At 32.8% G+C, this 21397-nt stretch overlaps 3 protein-coding genes across 3 annotated transcripts; 1 reads left to right on the top strand and 2 right to left on the bottom strand.

Annotated features, from left to right (window-relative positions):
- Nucleotides 1-509: 509 nt before the first annotated feature.
- Nucleotides 510-4502, top strand: LOC100803358 (linoleate 9S-lipoxygenase). The gene is made up of 9 exons (XM_003546693.5): nt 510-795; nt 912-1195; nt 1334-1571; nt 1757-2077; nt 2185-2270; nt 2366-2473; nt 2632-2936; nt 3029-3292; nt 3457-4502. The coding sequence occupies exons 1-9, from the start codon at nt 588-590 to the stop codon at nt 4211-4213; spliced, it is 2571 nt and encodes an 856-aa protein (XP_003546741.1). The 5' UTR covers nt 510-587; the 3' UTR covers nt 4214-4502.
- A 2504-nt stretch (nt 4503-7006) lies between these two features.
- On the bottom strand, nt 7007-11352 carry LOX3 (lipoxygenase-3). The gene is made up of 9 exons (NM_001248454.2): nt 11093-11352; nt 10356-10642; nt 9924-10164; nt 9280-9600; nt 9072-9157; nt 8860-8967; nt 8424-8728; nt 8067-8330; nt 7007-7959 (listed from the first exon to the last, which is right to left on the bottom strand). Exons 1-9 carry the CDS (start codon nt 11298-11300, stop codon nt 7206-7208), a joined length of 2574 nt encoding a protein of 857 aa, NP_001235383.2. The 5' UTR covers nt 11301-11352; the 3' UTR covers nt 7007-7205.
- A 5746-nt stretch (nt 11353-17098) lies between these two features.
- LOC100801224 (zinc finger MYM-type protein 1) lies at nt 17099-19739 on the bottom strand. The gene is made up of 2 exons (XM_003546926.5): nt 18760-19739; nt 17099-18675 (listed from the first exon to the last, which is right to left on the bottom strand). The coding sequence occupies exons 1-2, from the start codon at nt 19662-19664 to the stop codon at nt 17211-17213; spliced, it is 2370 nt and encodes a 789-aa protein (XP_003546974.2). The 5' UTR covers nt 19665-19739; the 3' UTR covers nt 17099-17210.
- Between the last annotated feature and the right edge of the window lie 1658 nt (nt 19740-21397).

The following is a 21397-nucleotide window of genomic DNA, read 5'->3' as shown; positions in this document are numbered from 1 at the left end:
GATTTATGAATATTTTTATGATAATATCATTAAATAGCATGAAAATAAAATTTGTTTACACTGTATTTTTTTCTTTACTTAACTGAGGAGTGAGTATTAACTAGTATGTGAAAAGGTGTTGGGTTAAGAAAAATAAATTAAAAAAACATTATATTAAGAATATAAATATACTTGTTAAACTATTAAATTAAATATCCAATACTGCAGTTATATGTAATCGCGTAAGAGGAATTTAGCGGTGGTGATTGACAGTTAAATGAAGAATGAAACAACGACAAAAAATCAATAATGGAAGTGGAAACTCGATCACTATTTTGTCTTTAATCCATTCAATGTCATGTTCCAGAGAGGAATGTCTTTGTCTTTCATTTCCCATCTTGGACTGTGCCACGCGCGTGTAAGTACCTCAACAGATAATAATAATAATAATAATAAAATAAAACAGAAGCTTATCCGTTAGATTTTTGAATATCTTATACGTTCATGCTAGTTTTTCTAGTCTCTATAAAAGGGAGCTTCCTATGCTTGTGTTCTCCACAACAATCTAAGAGTGAGTTTTGTTTATTTGAAATTAACAAGTAGCAAAGATGTTTGGAATCATCGGAGGAAACAAGGGTCACAAGATAAAGGGGAACTTGGTGATTATGCGAAAGAATGTGTTGGATATCAACAGCATTACCAGTGTTAAGGGTGTCATCGGAACCGGCATTAACATCATTGGAGGAGTCGTCGACACCGTTACTGCTTTGGCGTCCCACATCTCCATCCAGCTCATTAGTGCCACCAAGGCTGATGGTATAATTACCTTCTCCTAGATACATTTGCTTTGCTGTTAGGAAATAAACTATATATATATATTTTAAGGGATAAGTTTCGTATGAGATTAAAATGTGTGAAATTTTGTTTGATAGGACATGGGAAAGGAAAAGTTGGAAAGGCTACAAATTTAAGAGGACAAGTGTCGTTACCAACCTTGGGAGCTGGCGAAGATGCATACGATGTTCATTTTGAATGGGACAGTGACTTCGGAATTCCCGGTGCATTTTACATTAAGAACTTCATGCAAGTTGAGTTCTATCTCAAGTCTCTAACTCTCGAAGACATTCCAAACCACGGAACCATTCACTTCGTATGCAACTCCTGGGTTTACAACTCAAAATCCTACCATTCTGATCGCATTTTCTTTGCCAACAATGTAAGCTACTTAAATACTGTTATACATTGTCTAACATCTTGTTAGAGTCTTGCATGATGTGTACCGTTTATTGTTGTTGTTGAACTTTACCACATGGCATGGATGCAAAAGTTGTTATACACATAAATTATAATGCAGACATATCTTCCAAGCGAGACACCGGCTCCACTTGTCAAGTACAGAGAAGAAGAATTGAAGAATGTAAGAGGGGATGGAACTGGTGAGCGCAAGGAATGGGATAGGATCTATGATTATGATGTCTACAATGACTTGGGCGATCCAGATAAGGGTGAAAAGTATGCACGCCCCGTTCTTGGAGGTTCTGCCTTACCTTACCCTCGCAGAGGAAGAACCGGAAGAGGAAAAACTAGAAAAGGTTTCTCACTAGTCACTAATTTATTACTTTTTAATGTTTGTTTTTAGGCATCTTTTCTGATGAAATGTATACTTTTGATGTTTTTTTGTTTTAGCATAACTGAATTAGTAAAGTGTGTTGTGTTCCTTAGAAGTTAGAAAAGTACTAAGTATAAGGTCTTTGAGTTGTCGTCTTTATCTTAACAGATCCCAACAGTGAGAAGCCCAGTGATTTTGTTTACCTTCCGAGAGATGAAGCATTTGGTCACTTGAAGTCATCAGATTTTCTCGTTTATGGAATCAAATCAGTGGCTCAAGACGTCTTGCCCGTGTTGACTGATGCGTTTGATGGCAATCTTTTGAGCCTTGAGTTTGATAACTTTGCTGAAGTGCGCAAACTCTATGAAGGTGGAGTTACACTACCTACAAACTTTCTTAGCAAGATCGCCCCTATACCAGTGGTCAAGGAAATTTTTCGAACTGATGGCGAACAGTTCCTCAAGTATCCACCACCTAAAGTGATGCAGGGTATGCTACATATTTTGAATATGTAGAATATTATCAATATACTCCTGTTTTTATTCAACATATTTAATCACATGGATGAATTTTTGAACTGTTATTATTTGGTGAAGTGGATAAGTCTGCATGGATGACTGATGAAGAATTTGCTAGAGAAACGATTGCTGGTGTTAATCCAAATGTCATTAAGATTCTTGAGGTAACAAACTACATGCAACCAAAAGCTTGGATGCACTTTGGTTGTCAAATTTGAGATTGCTAACCTGATGTCATTGTGTGCTAAATATATTCCAGGAGTTCCCACCACGTAGCAAGCTAGATTCTCAAGCCTACGGTGATCATACCTCTATAATAACAAAACAACACTTGGAGCCTAACTTGGGTGGGCTCACCGTTGAGCAGGTAATGATATTAGTATTTAGTTTCACATTAAAGTTATTTCACTATAATGTTTCTGCTACTGCTTTGTAACTATTTTTGTTTTTTTATTTTTTTATTGTGATTCCAATGAACAACAATCAACCAATTAATTAATTAATTAATTATACTTGGTTGAACAGGCTATCCAGAGCAAGAAGTTGTTCATCTTAGATCACCATGACTATCTCATTCCATATTTGAGGAAAATAAATGCAACTACCACAAAGACTTACGCTACAAGAACCATATTTTTCTTGAAAAGTGATGGAACCTTGACGCCATTGGCCATTGAGTTAAGTAAGCCGCATCCTCAGGGTGAAGGATATGGTCCTGTTAGCGAAGTCTACGTGCCTTCGAGCGAGGGAGTTGAAGCTTACATTTGGTTACTGGCAAAGGCTTATGTTGTTGTGAATGATTCGTGCTACCATCAACTCGTCAGCCACTGGTATGATATTGTCAATTGGCAATGAGATGCATACAATTAAATTTGCCAATATATTTATAAATAGATGATTAACATATTAACGTGGATGGCAGGCTAAACACTCATGCGGTTGTTGAGCCATTCGTCATAGCAACAAACAGGCATCTGAGCGTGGTTCACCCTATTTACAAACTTTTGTTTCCTCACTATCGTGACACCATGAACATTAATTCACTTGCCCGCAAATCCTTGGTCAATGCAGACGGTATTATAGAGAAAACATTCTTGTGGGGTAGGTACTCTTTGGAAATGTCTGCTGTTATTTACAAGGACTGGGTTTTCACTGATCAAGCATTGCCTAATGATCTTGTCAAGAGGTATGTAATCTTGTAAAGTTTATTAACAAATTAGAAATATATATTGCTGAAAAAATAAAGAATCTAAATCTATTTAAGTCATCAATGACATAAGAAGAAAAAAAGGCCTCAGGCTTGATATAACTCTTGTGCTAATCAATGTTATTTGGGTGCTTTTAATTCAGAGGAGTTGCGGTTAAGGATCCATCTGCTCCCCATGGAGTTCGGCTTTTGATTGAGGACTATCCTTATGCTTCTGATGGGCTAGAGATATGGGATGCCATCAAGTCCTGGGTGCATGAATATGTCTCATTCTACTACAAGTCAGATGCAGCAATTCAACAAGATCCCGAGCTCCAAGCTTGGTGGAAAGAACTTGTCCAAGTGGGTCATGGTGATTTGAAAGATAAGCCATGGTGGCAAAAGATGCAAACTCGTGAAGAGTTGATTGAAGCCTCGGCTACCCTCGTATGGATCGCTTCAGCCCTTCATGCAGCTGTTAACTTTGGACAGTATCCATATGGAGGTTTAATCCTAAACAGGCCAACCATTAGCAGGAGATTCATGCCTGAGAAAGGGTCTGCTGAGTATGCAGCTTTGGCTAAGAACCCTGAGAAGGAGTTTTTGAAGACTATTACTGGCAAGAAGGAGACCCTCATTGACCTTACAATTATAGAAATCTTGTCAAGGCACACATCTGATGAGTTCTACCTTGGGGAGAGAGATGGTGGTGACTATTGGACTTCTGATGCTGGTCCACTAGAGGCCTTCAAGAGGTTTGGAAAGAAGCTTCAAGAGATTGAACAAAAGCTTATACAGAAGAACAAGGACGAGACGTTGAGAAACCGCAGTGGGCCGGCTAAAATGCCTTACACTTTGCTCTATCCTTCTAGTGAGGAGGGATTGACTTTCAGAGGAATTCCCAACAGTATCTCCATCTAGGGGCTCTATGGTTGTTGCAGTACTTTCCCTGGTTTTCAATAAAAGTGAATAGAAGGAATATGATTCCTTCATCTACCTATGTATGGTTAAGTTATGTATTTGGGGTGATTGAATGTTCTCGTGTTTGCTGTTAAGTGTTAATGAAGAAATTCTGTTTGTATAAATTGCTGTTAAGTGTTCTCGCGCATGTTTCAACAATGATAGCTGGCATGGCAAAGTGCAAACTAGAATAAATCATCATCTTATGTAAACGATTTCCATTACAGCAAGGGTTGTCCTTAAAATTTCATTGCCCGTGTATTCATATTTTTGCATTGCCTCAAAGTTACCACTTCCTCACCTTAGTATCTATTTTCTTAAAGAAATGATGGTAAAAGGGAAACAGATTTGGTCCATTTGGAAACAACAGTACTTTACATTATAAGGTACCTAGGACTAACATATTCATTTTAAGATACTATTAAGAACAACTGCTTAGAATCCTCAATGATAGCCCCAAATTCAGATACATCATCCTTAGGATGCAGAATTTCATCTACAACCAATTTGCCCATTTCAAAAATCACATTCTGCAGTCCCATTTCCTAGATCCTGTGCATGAATTGCAGTAAACCAAGTGCCTCGCCTTCATTGACTTGCAGCACCGAATTTATCCATCCAGTTTCAGCCAACAGAAGTGTTCCCCTTATCATCTCGGATGCACATTCTAAATCCTGTTTGCTTACTGATTATTATTCTTGAAAAAAGTTGCATCAATGTTGCAAGTTATAAGTCCTGCAGAAAAGACCTGCAAGAGCTATTTTCTGTGTCATACACCGCAACTGTTAGGTTAGAATTGAGATCTTTGGAGCACTAATGTGCAGAAAAGACCTTGAGATCTTTCGAGCACATTTGAAACCAGAACACCCTTTCCTTTCCATAGCTTCTCATTTCTCCACCTCCATATACTCCGTAAGTCATCACAAAGTTGGCTATTTTAGATGCATGAAATCCACTGCAAACTTCATCTATTTTAGATGTATCAGATGATATTACTTAGCTCTCGTTATTATTGGTTATAATTTATCAGTTTGAACTTCATCCATTTTCAATTCAAATTTTATATTATCATTTAATAATAAGTTATCATATAAGCAATGCTCTTATTTGTGTTTCATGTTCTTGATTTAGCTAATTCCTTCCTATTTTTGCATTTAGTGTGGGTTTTAATTCACGTTTCTGTCTTCTAAGAATTTCACTCATAATAGTTTTTGCCTTGATTTAGGGTGAGACTACTTTTTTTCCCATTCCATTTAGGATATTTAAATAATAGCATTCTAATTTTCTTTATCATATTTCATTCCACTTTAATCACAATTATATATTATATACCTGAACTTATTTTTGGTGTTGAAGCTGGACAATATAATTTTTTTCTTTTGTGACGAGAAACTTACGAGCCAAGGAGTAAATTTCGAAAATATGTCAAGCCCTTTTTTTAATGTAATTATGATCCCCAATTTTATTTGATCTCTAATTTTGGTTCTTCCATCTTAAGATTAAGATATTTTTAGTCTTCTTATTTTAAAAAATTCATAATTATAGTCCTTTTATTTTAAAATAAAAATATTTAATCCTCCTATTTTTAAAAAATTGTAATACCGATTAAATTCTCAATTTTAGTTATGATTTTTTTTTCTTTTGGTTAGTTGAATTTTAAATTAACATATTTATTTAATTAACATATTTATTTAAGATGTCATGAAGAAATGATTTAATTAATTATAAAATAAAAAATTAAATATTAAACCAAAATTATGGATTATTTAAAATACGGGAACAAGTATTAGGAAATTTCTAAAATATAAAAATTAAATGTTTGTATTTTAAAATAAAAAAACTAAAATTTTGAATTTTTTTAAAATGTAAGGATCAAATGTCTCATGTAATATTTTATTTTTCGTAAAATAAATTAAAAAGATTTTATTTAAAAATAAATAAAATTTTAAAAAATAATAAAATTTTTGTAATTAAATAGTCATGAAATTAAAGCAAAATTTAAGATTTGATAGCTATGAAATTGAAGCAAAATTTAAAAAATTGCCGAAATTAGTCAGAGCTCTTATTTGTAAACATATAATTCCATTGAAAGTTGTTTATAACGTTGAGTTCCTGCGCATGAATACTTTATTTGTTTGTCATTTCTTTCTATTTGTAAGGAAGATGGGAATCTATGATATTTTGTTGTTGGGATGTACCTCTTAGGTATGGAATATGACGAAGTGGAAATCATTGATGGCTTGATTCCCGAATTTCCCAATTTAACCAGCATTGAATTCGACTATTCAAGATGTATTGCAAATTCAAGCATTGTCCCAAACTTCAAAATCTTCTAATTGACCAGGTTTGTTCGAGTTTAACGCCTTCAAGGATTATTCTTTTTTATATTTACTAATTTTATGTCATGTACATTGTTAATAGACTGAATGGAATGATAAAAAAGTTATCCTCGTGCACAAGGTTCTCTTCAATTTGTAAACTTTCATTTATATGTTATAATAACGATATTTGGGTAGTTAGTTGCGTCCTGTGATGTTATCAATATAGGTTGACCATCAAATTCGTGGTCAGACACCAACCTCTTACCCAATATAATTTTAATAATAAAGTTTGCATTATATATTTTGTTTCTTATATCTCTTGTAACAAAAAATAAAACAAAGATTACGGATTATATTTGAACAATGGGTTATCAAGCCGTTGTAGCTTTTGTCCAACTCATTATTTATTTCTATTCAAGTTAGATGACTAACGTTAGCGCACAAAGCAAAGCAGTAAATGCTTTTATTGATTCTGAACATTTTACAAAACAACTGCTTTTATTTTATTAAAGCCAAACATGAAAGCACTCAAACACACTAGATTACCATGTGCAGGTTGGATGAAGAAATTCAGATTCCTTCTCTTCTATCTTTTATTCAAAGCCACAAAACTTAAGGAACCACAAACCTCTTCAGATAGAGATACTGTTGGGAATTCCTCTGAAAGTTAATCCTTCCTTACTAGAAGGCAAAAGCAGAGTATAAGGCATTTGAACTGGTCCACAACGGTTTCTCAGTTTCTCATCGTTGTTTCTCTCTGAGAGTTTATTCTCAATTTGTGCCAGTTTATTTCCAAACCTTTTAAAAGCCTCTAATGCTCTTGTATCAGATGTCCAATTTGGATTGTCCCTCTCCCCAAGGTACACCTCATCAGATGCATGCCTTGACAAGATTTCTATAACAGAAAGGTCAATAAGGGTCTGAAACTTTGGTGTAATAGTCTTCAAGTAAGCCTTCTGGGGATTCTTCCTCAGCTCCTCATACTCAGCAGAACCTTTCTCAGGCATGAATCGCCTACTAAGAGTTGGACGGTTTAAGATTAAACCTCCATAGGGATACTGTCCAAAATTAACAGCTGCATGAAGTGCTGAAGCAGTCCATATGATGATAGCGCAAGCTTCAACTAGCTCTTCACGAGTTTGCATCTTAGGCCACCATGGCTCATTTTTCTTGTCTCCATGACCCACCTCTACGAGTTCTTTCCAGCAGGCTTGGAGTTCAGGATCTTCTCTAAGTGTGTCATCTGATTTGTAGTACAAGAAAACGTATTCATGGACCCATGTCTTGATAGCATCCCATATCTCAAGTCCATCAACAGCATAAGGGTAGTCCTCTATCACAAGGCGAATGCCATGAGGGCACGATGGATCCTCAATTGCCATTCCTCTATATCACATGACATTAATTATATAACATCAAAAGTGTCTTCAATTTTTTGTTAACTATAAATTAAATTGAGTTTCATGTTTCCTATTGTAAGATATATGATTTACCTTTTTATAAGATCAGCAGGCAATGCTTGATCTGTAAAAACCCAATCCTTGTAAACTACAGCAGACATTTCCACAGAATACCTTCCCCACAAAAATGTTTGTTCTATAACGCCACCGTCGTTGACCAGTGATAACCGAGCAAGGCCATTTATGTTCATGGTGTCACGATAGTGAGGGTGAAGGAGTTTATAAATAGGGTGAACAACACTGAGATGCCTGTTTGTTGCTATGATGAATGGCTCAACAACTGCATGAGTGTTTAACCTATTATCCATCAAAAGATATTAATAATCATTTTATAGATATATATATATAAGTTTATTTATTTTTATATTATTTCGTTGAGAAAATGTATACCAATGGCTGACAAGTTGATGATAGCACGAGTCATTCACAACTACATAAGCCTTTGCTAGCAGCCAAATAGAACTTTCAACACCTTCATCTGCAGGCAGAAAAACTTGACTAAAAGCACCAGATTGATCTCCCTGAGGATGTGGCAAACTCAACTCTATGGCAAGTGGCCTTAAAGTTCCGTCATTTTTCAGGAAAAGGATGGTTCTGGTAGCATAAGCCTTTGTGGAGGTTGCATTTATTCGCCTCAAATATGGCATGATTGGGTCATGATGATCTAGTAGGAACAATCTCTTGTTTTGAATTGCCTTTCCAACCAAATACAATTTACTCTTATTATTCATAGAAACATCATCTAAAATAAAAACTAGACACATAAAATAACAGAATTCATCAAATAAAATTTTATTTCGAAACACAAGTTTATCATATTATATACCTCATCTACAGTGAGCCCTTCTAAGTTGGGCTCTAGGTGTTCTTTGGTTATTTGACTAGTATGATCACCATAGACTTGGCTATCTAGCTTGCTTCGTGGAGGGAAATCCTGCAATAATAAATTATAAGGAAATATATATGATCCTCCTCCATTGGGTCATCCTGCCAATCAAGGATATCAATCACAAACTTGACATGCAAAGAAAACTCAACCTTAAGACAACGAATCAAGTTTGGATTTACACCAGCAAGCATTTCTCTTGCAAATTCTTCATCAGTCATCCATGCAGACTTACTCACTGCTCAAATAATAACAAATATCCTTAGTGAAATAGGATTAATTCAGATATCCATTATTAGCACTCCAATGTTGTTAATTGTAACGCCATTTTAGATACAGGTACTTAATATTATGAGATACCTTGAATTACTTTAGGAGGAGGAAACTTAAGGGCCTGTTCACCATCAGTTCGGAAGATTTCCTTAAGCACGGGTAGTGGACTAATCTTGCTGATTATATCTGTTGGCAGCTTAATTCCGCCTGAATAGAGTCCATGAACTTCATCAAAGCTATCAAACTCACGGGGTGTGAAATTCAAATCAAAAGCAGATTGCAATAATGGAAGAACATTTTGAGATACGGATTTTAGTCCATAAGTAAGAAAGTCAGATGACTTCAAGTGTCCAAAAGCCTCATCTCTTGGAAGATAAACATCATTGCTCCTACTCTCACTATTAGGATCTGTTTAATGAAAATAGCAGAACTTATTAGCAACAAAAACAGAAATTTTCAAACTCATAATTGAAAAACAGTTAAAGTTTAATGAAATGGTTGTTTCTAAGTACTCCTTGATAATTTAGGATTACTTGATTAGAAACAGTCAACCTTTATGTTAACATGTACATGTAGAACTCTTCTAGCTAAAACAATATACCAATTCAAAGTTATATGACTCTTGACATATTAAAAGTACATTTATGCTAAGACCTCATAAATATTATAGAATTGAAGAACAGATTTGAGTCTGTGATAGAGTAATTTAAAAATAGAAATAGAAGCCTAACCTTTCCTTGTTGGTTTTCTACCAGTTCTCCCCCTACGAGGATAAGGAAAGGTGTCATTTCCTCCAAGAACAGGACGGGCATGATTTTCACCTTTATCCGGATCACCTAAATCATTGTAGACATCATAATCATAGATCCTTTCCCACTCTTTGCGTTCTCCAGTTCCATCTCCTCTTAAATTATGCAACTCTTCTTCTCTATATTTGACTAGTGGAGCTGGTGTCTCACTTGGAAGATATGTCTGCAATATGTTTTGTTAACTTTATTTTTTCATTGATGCCTTAAAGTTCAACAACTTCAAAATAAACCACATTAATTGACACTCGGGTATTGACAAAAACTTTTTTTTGGAAAAATGAAATAACTAGAGAAAACAAACAAAGTTATTGAAGATTTAAAAGTTATATTTAAGTTTCATTAATTATACTTGACCTGGTTGGCAAAGAAAATGCGGTCACTTTTGAAGAGTTTGGCATTGTAAATCCACGAATTGCAAACAAAGTGGATGCTTCCATGGTTTGGAATGTCTTCAAGAGTCAAACTCACAAGGAAAAACTCAGTTTGCATAAAATTCTTGATATAAAATGCTCCAGGAATTCCACTCCCATCATCCCATTCAAAATTAATTTTGAATGCAGATTGGCCTGCTCCCAAAGTTGGCAATGAAGTAATGATACCTTCCAAAAAGGTAGCCTTTCCAAGTTTCCCTTTTCCGTTGGCTACCCAAAGAAAAGAAAGAGTGAAAACAAAAGTAAAAACCAATATGAAGCCGTTCTACCATGACTTAGTTTCACATTTCACATAAACAAAAAATTAAACATTTATAGACGTGCGTGCAAACGTAGCTAGCTTGGTAAGAGAGTGAGAATGCTGCACATGCTATACTAATAATTAATAACATATTCAAATCTCATATAACAAATAATGAAGACACACAAGGAGGACACGCGTCATGATTATAAACATCTAGCGTGTGTATGGTTTATGTTTTACACGAATTCAAACTCCGTTGAACGGAGAAGTATGTGAGAGGATAGATTGAAATGAAACACCGTTAAACGAAAACACTAATAGATGTTGGCATCAGTTGATGAGCAACATAGGTGAGAATTGAAGGCATGCATGCATGGATGAAGTAATTAGGAAAAATAAGAAAGAAGAAAAGGAACCATCAGCTTTGGTAGCACTAATAAGCTGGAGAGACACGGATCGGCCCAAGAAGGCAGTAAGAGTATCGAGTGTTGAGCCAACTAAGTCGAGACCTTGACCAATAATTCCCCCAACGCTGGTTACGCTATTCACGTCCAACACATTCTTGCGCATCAACACCACTGTCCCTTTTATCTTATGACCCCTATGGAGAAGACCCCCAAGCATCTTTGCAACCCACCAACACTACTATGTATGATCTTTTTTTTTGGGTGAGGATGCCAAGCACAGCCCCTGGTGGTATTTATAATTAAGGAGGAAGACTAAGAAACGAAGATGATGATACATAAATGTCTTGTAGCGGACTCAGACTCCAATGTGCAAACCAAACTGTCATATACGTGCATGCAAAGAACCAAACCAGATAAAAATCAATAATTATTATATTCAACATTTCCTTCTTACTAGTTAGTAGTTACTATTGAGTACATTTGTGAATTGGATAATTTTAAATCTTCCCCACAACATTTTCTTACTCTCTTTTTATAATAAATATTTTAACATGATTCATATACTGAAGACATTAATATTTTTTTTTTATTTAATAGTACTTTTTTTAAAAGCGAGAAGAGGATTTATAGGAAGATACAACATTATTTTTATAAGTTTTATTGAGCTTTTTTACGACTAAAAATACAGTAATTTGTTTACTTTTTAATGTAATAAATATTTTTATTCACTAATTAATTTCTTATAAAACTAATTGAAAATAAATAAAACTTATAAGTTGTTTCATACATAGGTACTTTTGGTTTTTTTTTTCCGATCAAAATTGGAACTTTGTATTGATAATCTGAGTAATAAATATTTGGATAAGTGTCTGTTTGCTTTGATGTTAAAAAATTGATTTTGGATCTATTTTAAATATATTCTTACATGTTTGATTTTATCTTATAGAAAATTTTAAAATGAATTATAAGTTGAAATAACTTTGAGTGCATGTTTGGTTTAACGTTAAAAAGTTAATTCTCAATTCATAATTGATTTTAGATATATTTTTAGATATTTAATTTTACATTAGAAATGAATTCATACAATCATACCTAGATTTTGAGTCCATAAATAATTATAAATTGAAGTAATTTTAAATAATTTTTGCCTGATGTAAAATTGTGTAATTGTGTAATGCATTTTACTCTAAGTTAATTTTTATTACGAAAGCATTCAAATATGATTTCAAAATATAAAAAATTCCACCCCTACCAAACACTACAAATGTTTGATAGCGTAAGCTTTTTATATTATTCACAAATTAAAAATATATAAAAATTGAATTTATCATAATGGCTTTTAAAGTATAACCGAATAAGGAAAGAAGTAAATATAATTATGATGGAATGTGAAACAAGTTTAAGGTTTAAGGTGCATGCATTCTAGACGAGTTTTCTGATGACACGTCTGGATAGGCGGATACTCATTTAGAGCCACTTGGCCAAAGCACTCAACACATGTCACGTCAAGACTCAAGACCAACATCTCAAACACTACTTTATTTCTCTTGCATATCAATTAGTAATTATATATATAGACACTCATACAATCATATCATATTTTAAATACTTATTTTTTTATTTCTCTTATCCTATAAAATTCATATTAACTATTATATCTATATTTTTTCTTTTCTATTTCAAGGTGTCCAAATGGAGTGTCCATGCATCCGTACCTTCATAAATAATTATAACTTTTATTTTGGACATGCTTTTAAGAATATATAGAAAATAATGAAACATTTATTTTCATGTATTTTTCAAATAAAAATATATAATTAGCCTGATATTTTTCAAATTAAATTGATACTTATTTATTAAAACTCTATTTTTGAGTCAATGATAACTGATAAGCATGGGTAAATTTTTATTTAATTTCAAACAATTGTAATTTTAATTCATTAAAATTTAACATAAACATATTTTTATTTATCTTCTCATAAAATACATAATTATTATAATTTAGAGAATAAGACTCCTATCGTTTCTCACTATCTCGATTATAGTTATACATTGCAATATTTCAGCTCTCTTATCTAAAGGTGGACTCATATTTTGCACGTTATTTTCACAATAAATCAAAAATATATTTCAATTATTTCAATTTTTATATTTTATATATATAATTGATATTCTATTAACGGATCATTCTAATATATTCTTTTATCACTGTCTATAAATTGAATTTCAATAATTTATTTTTTAAGTATCACAATTTAAATAGATTGTTAAAATTTTAATATATAAAAAATTATTCATTATAAATTTTAATTATAATATAATTTATATATTAAAAACAATTATTAATTATAGGAATGTTAATTATATAAAAATAAACATTTATCGTATATAATTCACATACTAATTACTACTTACTATACTCTTTAGAAAATCTCATTTAAAATAGCCTTATCCAAATATCTACAACACATGTAGGAGTGGATAAGTGGGTCAGTCTATCCCATATAAGGTCTGTCTGCATAAGTTTACATTGGCAGCAGACCGGACCAACTCATTCCGCATTCTTACACGGATCTAATGAATTGGTTTGATCCTGTCCCGCGGACCTCGCGGGTCAAACGGACTGATCTGCGGACCTAGTTTTAAAATAATTTCAATTTCAATAACAATGAAACACAATCAAATTAAATTCAACACAAATATAAATAAAATATTAATAATTAGTCAATTATATCAATAAAATAAATAATGTCTTAACAAAAGAAAATTCAAGTAATAATTTTAAAATATGAAACTTAAATATCTCCAACAACAAATGATTCCATATTTGAAGTAGTTTGAGCCTTCTCTATCTCCACATCTTCATATTTTTTTCCTAAAACTCAAAACGATAATAAATAGTAGAATCAACTAAAGTTAAGTGATTAAAAGACAACAATTATTACACATTATTTACCTTATTCATCAAATCCTAGTAACCAATTTTTAGTGCATATCAAGGCTTGCACATTGTCACCAAGAAGCCAACCTAGTTCGATATTTTTAAGCACCAGTGAACCAATACTAAATGTTGATTTGAAAATCATAGTTGTAATTTAGATGCTCAAAATATCACATGTCAATAATGAAAGATTTGGATTAAGTGGAATTCTTAAGGTGCTATAGTTAGTGGGTTTCTCAAACCATGAATTAAGTGGACTTATGGACAATCCACGGACCTCGCGGGCAAAACTCACACGAAATAAGCGGGATGGGCTCAAAAATACTATATTACCATGAATTATTTAAAAAAATTGATCTGCTACCCATACGAAGGATCTCTAAGCACATGTATGCATATAGGACAAATTAAAATTAAAAATTGAGGGCATGAGCCTGTGATTGTACAATAGTTTGATTATCTTCCAGCTAGGGACAAACTTTCTGCCAATTTCTTTTAAGATTCCTGAAAGTACATATGGCGGGCGCCACCTTATGATTCAAAGCGCGGTGGAGTCGTCACTCATCACACACATTGCCGAAAACAAAAACATTATAGTTTATGCATGCAAATTAATTATTAATTGACTTAACAAATCATAACATTTTCTCATAGACTGTTGGTATTTCAATAGTTTAATTAAGAAAGGTTGTCCACTTTAGTATAGCTAGGTCGATCTCGTGGATAATCATTTTTTGTTTGATTTTATTGTAGATATTTGGGATCTCTTATTTGATACTTAATCAATTATCTTATAATGATTAAAAAATAATTAATTGAATGTAAAATAAAAAAATCCCAAATATCTTTAATTAAAAAAAAAAGAATGATGATCCATGAGATCGAGCTGCCTAGCTATATATACTAAAGTGACATTATCGAAGAATATGTAAATATCCATCCATCTGCGTGGAGAACGAGTGTATAACATTCCCAATAAAATAAATAAATTTATCTCTATCAATCTGAGTGAGGGTGGGTGAGGTGTCTAACGCACTCCATGCAACAAAGACACCATGCCATGTGCAAAGTGCCATATACTAACACTGCATGCATACCGACATATACATTAATTTCACATCGTGACAATATATACCTATTATCTTATGAGAAAGGAACTCAATTCAAGACCTCTTTCTTAATGACAAATTGTATAAAAAAAATGAAGTACTGTTAGTAACTGTGAAATTTGATAGTATAATTAAATGTTAAATTAATGCGTCGGATATACTCCATTTATTTATTATTTTTTCAATACCATTACTATCATGTTTAGCGGGTTAAGATGGGTGTTTTCTATCTGCACGTCCTGTGACTGGTGTTGACCAAGAGTATCTTTTTTTACCAAGAGTACTTATAGTATCACTTTAGATATTGGCTTTGAATAATAGTTGAACGGGGTCGGTTTTTAACTTTTTTTGGGGGATTAGCTTGTCTGGAAAATAAAATAATATGTATTTAATATTGAATTATTCTAATTTTATGATATTCTTTTACATCTAGCTTTTTCTTTATATTTTTTGTCGTTACAAGGCTCATTTTTTTAACACTTCCCCTCGCTTCTTTCTTTTTTTTGTCTAATTGTAAAAAATATGAATAAGTCCATGCTAGGCCTAAATACTACTAACTAGTTGGACCTACACGGACTACTGAACCAATTTTATTTTATAGGGAGAATTTTTGCAATCCCTTTTTTTTCCTTTTCGTACCTATTTTCATTAACTAATTTTTTAAACATATTTTAATATTTATAAAAAATTTAAAATTTAGTTTTTGAATTATATTAAAAATATTCTGGAAATTATCAACGTTTTTTTTAATTTCTTCTTTTCTGTACTGTTTCTCACTATTACAACAATTCATAATTACTGGTTATTGCATATTTGGACACATGTCCAACACATACTTATAATGTAAAAATCAATAAGTTTGAGTTTGAGTAATGTTAGTTGTGGATGAAAAAATATAATTAAAAGAAGAGAAGACTCAAATAAAGGTGATCGATCGAGTTCTTCTGCAAAATTTAATCATCAATGAAATTAATAGATATTTTACACTAATATGATGGTGATAAAAAAAATTAATATAAAAGTTTAGTCACTTTGAAATAAATACTCAGAAGCTAGTGAGTCTGGATTCTTATTGGTGATCTATGTTTTATCAAATTTTGACGTTAAAAATATACCAAAAGAAATTAATAGTTTCTTTTTGGCTCACGTTTGAGGTGCGTGCATAAGAATCAAAATCCTGATTTCCTGCTGCTTCTGAGTGGACGCATGTAAGAATTAAGATATAGGAAAAATCGAAACTAAACATGTTACTTATTTTAACGTATCGGAGATGTTCACTCTCTCTAGAGTCTGGACTGTACGGGACATCCCTCCAAGTCTATCATCCATTATTTATTTATTTCATTGTTATTTTAAATGTTAAACTAATTAAATCTTTTTATTTTGTTGTTCAGTTTTTATGTGTGCAAGAAAAAGAAAGTTAGATTGATGTATTATGTGTTAAAACTTTTAGGAATACATTGGAGTGTTGTTATATATTCTGAAAATTGTTTTTTTTTAAATATATAATTTCTGTAAAGGTGTACTTCAAAAACTAGTTCTCAACAAACCTGCAAAACTAGAAAGGAAGTGCGATGACTGAGAGTGAGAGGATGCAGATAGAGATAGAAAGGGAATGCGATGACTGAGAACTTTTGGTGGGAGATGGATGGAATGAAGAATGTTTTAGAATAATACTTTGCAAAGGAAAAAAAGATCAGAGGATGCAAGAAGGAAAAAAACGCAAAAGGAACCACCCTACTTTTTCCCTGGTTTGAGTTAGGGATGAAAAAAATAAATTGTATCCATAGATATTTTCCTAGATAAAATTCATCTAGATAGATAATGAATACTTTAAATAAATATTTCTTATCTACGATTGCAAGTAATTTTTTACCCGCTCCTAAATAAATAGGATACATGTATTCAGTGGCGGAGCCAGAAAAATTATAAAGCCTGGGCAAAAATTTAAAGATAGCAAATTCACATTGTATATAATATGTAAATAGTAATCAATCAAAATAAAAGAGACTCGTCATTTTGTCAACAAAAATATAGTTTAAAATAAAAGAGATAAACATAATCTTACAATAGCGGGTTAAATAAAATTACGAGGCAAGTGTCCTTTCCGAGACTTCTTTGCGGTAAATGTTCGAATAATATCAACATCATCAAGTGACTTGAATATCTCCCGCTCGGTGTAACATACCATCAAGTCATTGAACCACACATCGTTGATCTTATTGCGCAATTTAGACTTGATAATCTTCATTGCTGAAAAAGCTCTTTCAACGGATGCTGTCGACACCGGCAATATCAAAGCTAGCTCAATAAGTTTATAAACCAATGGAAATACCAAATGTTTCTCAGTTTGAACCATCTTCATAGCCAAACTTTGAACATCTTCACAAGTGGAAAAAGAAGCATTTCTTCTCACTTGAAGCACATAAGTTTCAAGTTGATCCCTAATTGTTCCTCGGTCATCATCAGAAAAGTCTGCATGATAAATATCAGCAAGACGAGCAAGCTTATCAACATCAAACTTGGAGAAAAAGTTCTTGGGGTCAAGACATGAGAAGCAATCAAGTATAATGTTACTTCCTTCACTAAAGCGGTGATCCATCTCCACACATATTTTATCAATAGCAACATAAAAAATCTCTGCACGGTAATGATGAAGATTAGTGATAGTCCTCCCTTCTGCTCTTGAACGACCCCGAACTGGTATTTCGTCATCCATATTTGGTACCAGAATACTTTTAGCAACACAAAATCCTTGGACATCGGCAAAAAAATTATTCCAGCCACTCTCTCTCATTGTGCCCAACCGAGCTTTGACAACATCAACTAATTCCATGGCATTCACAATATTAAGATCTTTTCTTTGCAATATATTTGAAAGCTCGTTTGTGATACCAAACAACTTTAACATTAACCTCAAAATAAAAGCAAATTTAAAGCTCTCCATTTTTTCTATCAAACCTGCTGCTTGAGATGGTCCACGTCCATCTTCATCAACCATACTAAGCACCTTTAACACGGAGGACCACATTTGATCCAAACGAAGCAATGTAGTATGATGTGAACCCCATCTAGTATCCCCGGGTCTAGTGAGACTAGATGATTGGTGTAAGCCCCTTCCTCTAGATATCTCACCACTCTCAAGTTTATTTAAAATATCTTTGTGTTGTGCCTCTGTCAAAGCATCCCTCCTCTTACAAGATGCACTTGTTGTATTCACAATCAAGGTGATGTACTCAAAGAAATCATGAATAGATGAGCAACTACTAGTAACAGACACAACAACCAATTGCAAACGGTGAGCATAACAATGGACATAGAAAGCATAAGGATTTTCATCTAGAATTTTTCTTTGCAAACCATTAAATTCACCTCTCATATTTGAAGCTCCATCATATCCTTGCCCTCGTATCCTTGAAATAGATAATGTGTACTTATCAAGAATACCATAAAGAGCATCCTTTAATGACTTAGATGAAGTATCTGTGACATGATGTAGAGCAATAAATCGTTCCACAACATTCCCTTTGTCATTCAAAAACCTAAAACAAATTCAACCAGTTTACTTGGCGGCATAGAGAATAATAGGTAATGAAAATTGGAAATTGGAAAATACAACTACTAACCTCAACATCACCGCCATTTGCTCTTTGACGGATATATCACGTGACTCGTCAATAAGCACGGAGAATTGTCTATCACCAAGCTCTTCCATAATCACCTTGGTAACTTCATGTGCACAACACGTTGCAAGCTCCTTTTGAATGTCACCGCAAGTCATTGTGCAATTTTTTCCACCACGGTCAAAAGCATCCCTCACTTGTTCATTCTGAGATTTTACCCAATCTACCATCTCTCTAAAATTGCCCTTATTTAGCGAAGTAGAGGATTCATCATGGCCACGGAAAGCCATGCCTTGTGCTATGAGATATCTTGAACAATCTAAAGAACAAGTCAAACGAATCTTATACAATTCTTCTGATTCCTTGGTTGCTTTAGCAAACTTACTTGTCACACTTTGTCTTTGATTATTATAATCATCGTAGTGCTTGACACATGAGTTGTGCAAACTATTATGACTACCAACATGATCTTTCAAGCCTTGAGATGCATGCTTCCAATCTCTATATCCGCTTTTAGTGAAGACTTCAAAACCAAAGTGTTCGGCCCTCCCGGGTTGCTTAAAGAGAAAGCAATAAAAACAATAAGCTGCATCCTTGATCTCACTGTATTCTAACCATGTGTAATTCTTATACCATGATTTACTAAATGCTCTAGAAACACTTCCAAATGGAGTACGAGGAAAGCTTGGCAAATGTGGTTGCATTGGACCCTTCAATATATATGCCCTCCTCACTTGATCTTGAATATCCGGAGCATACTCATTAATTTGTTTCCTATGACCTGGATCACGCACAATCTCATTTGGGTTAAACTCATTAACCACATTAGGTGGCGGTTCTAATTCGGCTTCTTGTTGTACAACATTCACATTCTCAATACTTGCTCTATCAACCAAAAATCTCCTCATCTCTGAAATTAAATGATCTTAAGTTAATACTCAATTAACAATTAAAATCATAAGAATCAAAATTTAAATAAGAATAGTTTTTCAAAATAAAAGTAATCTCTTATGATTTATAAAGAGTAGGAACAAACATTATATTATATTCAATTAAACACCATTATAGAAACTAATAAAATTAGATAACCAAAAGAAACCTTTATTGTAGATAATTTATCTATCAATAAACAAATTTACAAGTGGTATGATTCCACTGTAAAAGATCTTTTTACTGCTATTATAAATAATACTATATGCTTATAATATTACTAGATACACACTTTAGTTTGACTTATCAATAAAACTTTTATAACCAATGAATCTTGCTGTGTAGTAGCTTAATCTGACACTTAGCAGCACACAAAATGACAAAATATATTATAAAGTAAATATTTTTTATAATGAAATTTATTGAAGTTATCAGTATGATACAATATTATAATTTCACCATATGAGATATTAGATAAACTTGAAAAATATGGGACCCATTTTCACAATGTTAGTACTTCTATATAACATAAAATATTTAACCTTTCAAAGACAAACCCAAATTTTTCTTCTTCTCTGTGTCTGCTACTACTAGGCGGTGCAAATAAACCCAAATTTTTCTTCTTCTTCTCTGCTACCTTTGTGTTAATTGTTTCAATTTAAAACCACAATCAGTTGAAATTAAACAATTACTAACCGAAAAAAAAGGGGAAGGCGGTAGTCGGAAAAGAACCAGTAGGTGTCGATGGCGGAAGCTTTAAGGTTTCTACAGTGTTGCTGCGGTGACCAAGCTTTACTTCTTTTGTTTCTGTTACCTATATTTTTGCCCTTTTAATTTTTAACTCTTACAATTGTTTTGCCCTTTCAATTTCTTGCCCTTTCTTTAATATTTTTCTTTTAATTTTTACCTTTTTTTTTTTTTTACCAAATGAATTTGGGCCAGAGCCTGGGCAATTGCCCAGGGTAGCCGGGCCTTGAAACCGCCTATGCATGTATTATAATATTCATACCTGCATATACTCGCTATGTCTAAAGTTACAAAAATACCCTCATATATATGTGTATTATTAAGGTGAGAGTCATTATTTTAGGAAACAAGTGGCAATAGTGAAAGTTATTGATGAGAGAACCATTAACAATTAAAGACTTCCACAATTTAAACTTGTGAATTTATTGAATTATACATTTTTAATTTATTTGAACTTATGTTTTTCTTTCAACTTATGCTTTTGATATATTGTAATTTTATTTGTATTTTAGATTTATGTTTATCCTTAAATAAGATACTTATTTTATGTTTAATTCTATTGTATTGTTTCTTTTTTACTTTTGATTTATAATTTACTCAATGTTAAAAATTACCTTTTAAAAAATATTCATTTTTAAAAAAATTTGAAGTATCCCTGAATATGCATGCATGGATTAGTATCCATGAATACTTGCAAATATTTTTTAAACGGGTAATCAACGGGCAATGACCACGTGTTTTATCCAATAGGCGGATAGCGAGTAGTCTCTATCCATTTTCATTCCTAGTTTGGATCAATTACTTTATAGAGTTGGGGGTTGACAAAACAACATTCATATAAATTTTAGCATTGTTATTGACCCCTACACTATTGTTATTAGTCCCTACAACATGTGTAAAATTTTTAGATTTTTTAAAAATATTCTTTCCCACAAAAGTATGAGTTCATTGAATAATATACAAC

Source organism: Glycine max, chromosome 15 (genome assembly GCF_000004515.6).
Source record: "Glycine max cultivar Williams 82 chromosome 15, Glycine_max_v4.0, whole genome shotgun sequence".
NCBI classification, from domain to species: Eukaryota; Viridiplantae; Streptophyta; class Magnoliopsida; order Fabales; family Fabaceae; genus Glycine; species Glycine max.
This window is presented reverse-complemented; position numbering and strand designations above follow the sequence as displayed.

Excerpts from the sequence above, each read along its gene's own strand:
- LOC100803358 (XM_003546693.5), top strand. The coding sequence starts at position 588 with ATGTTTGGAATCATCGGAGGAAACAAGGGTCACAAGATAAAGGGGAAC. Across the intron at positions 2,078-2,184 it reads ACCACCTAAAGTGATGCAGG|TGGATAAGTCTGCATGGATG; the intron begins GTATGCTACATA and ends TATTTGGTGAAG. Across the intron at positions 2,271-2,365 it reads ATGTCATTAAGATTCTTGAG|GAGTTCCCACCACGTAGCAA; the intron begins GTAACAAACTAC and ends AATATATTCCAG.
- LOC100801224 (XM_003546926.5), bottom strand. The coding sequence starts at position 19,664 with ATGAGGAGATTTTTGGTTGATAGAGCAAGTATTGAGAATGTGAATGTT. Across the intron at positions 18,676-18,759 it reads CAAATGGCGGTGATGTTGAG|GTTTTTGAATGACAAAGGGA; the intron begins GTTAGTAGTTGT and ends AATTTGTTTTAG.
- LOX3 (NM_001248454.2), bottom strand. The coding sequence starts at position 11,300 with ATGCTTGGGGGTCTTCTCCATAGGGGTCATAAGATAAAAGGGACAGTG. Across the intron at positions 10,643-11,092 it reads TAGTGCTACCAAAGCTGATG|CCAACGGAAAAGGGAAACTT; the intron begins GTTCCTTTTCTT and ends TTCTTTGGGTAG. Across the intron at positions 10,165-10,355 it reads GCATTTTCTTTGCCAACCAG|ACATATCTTCCAAGTGAGAC; the intron begins GTCAAGTATAAT and ends AACATATTGCAG.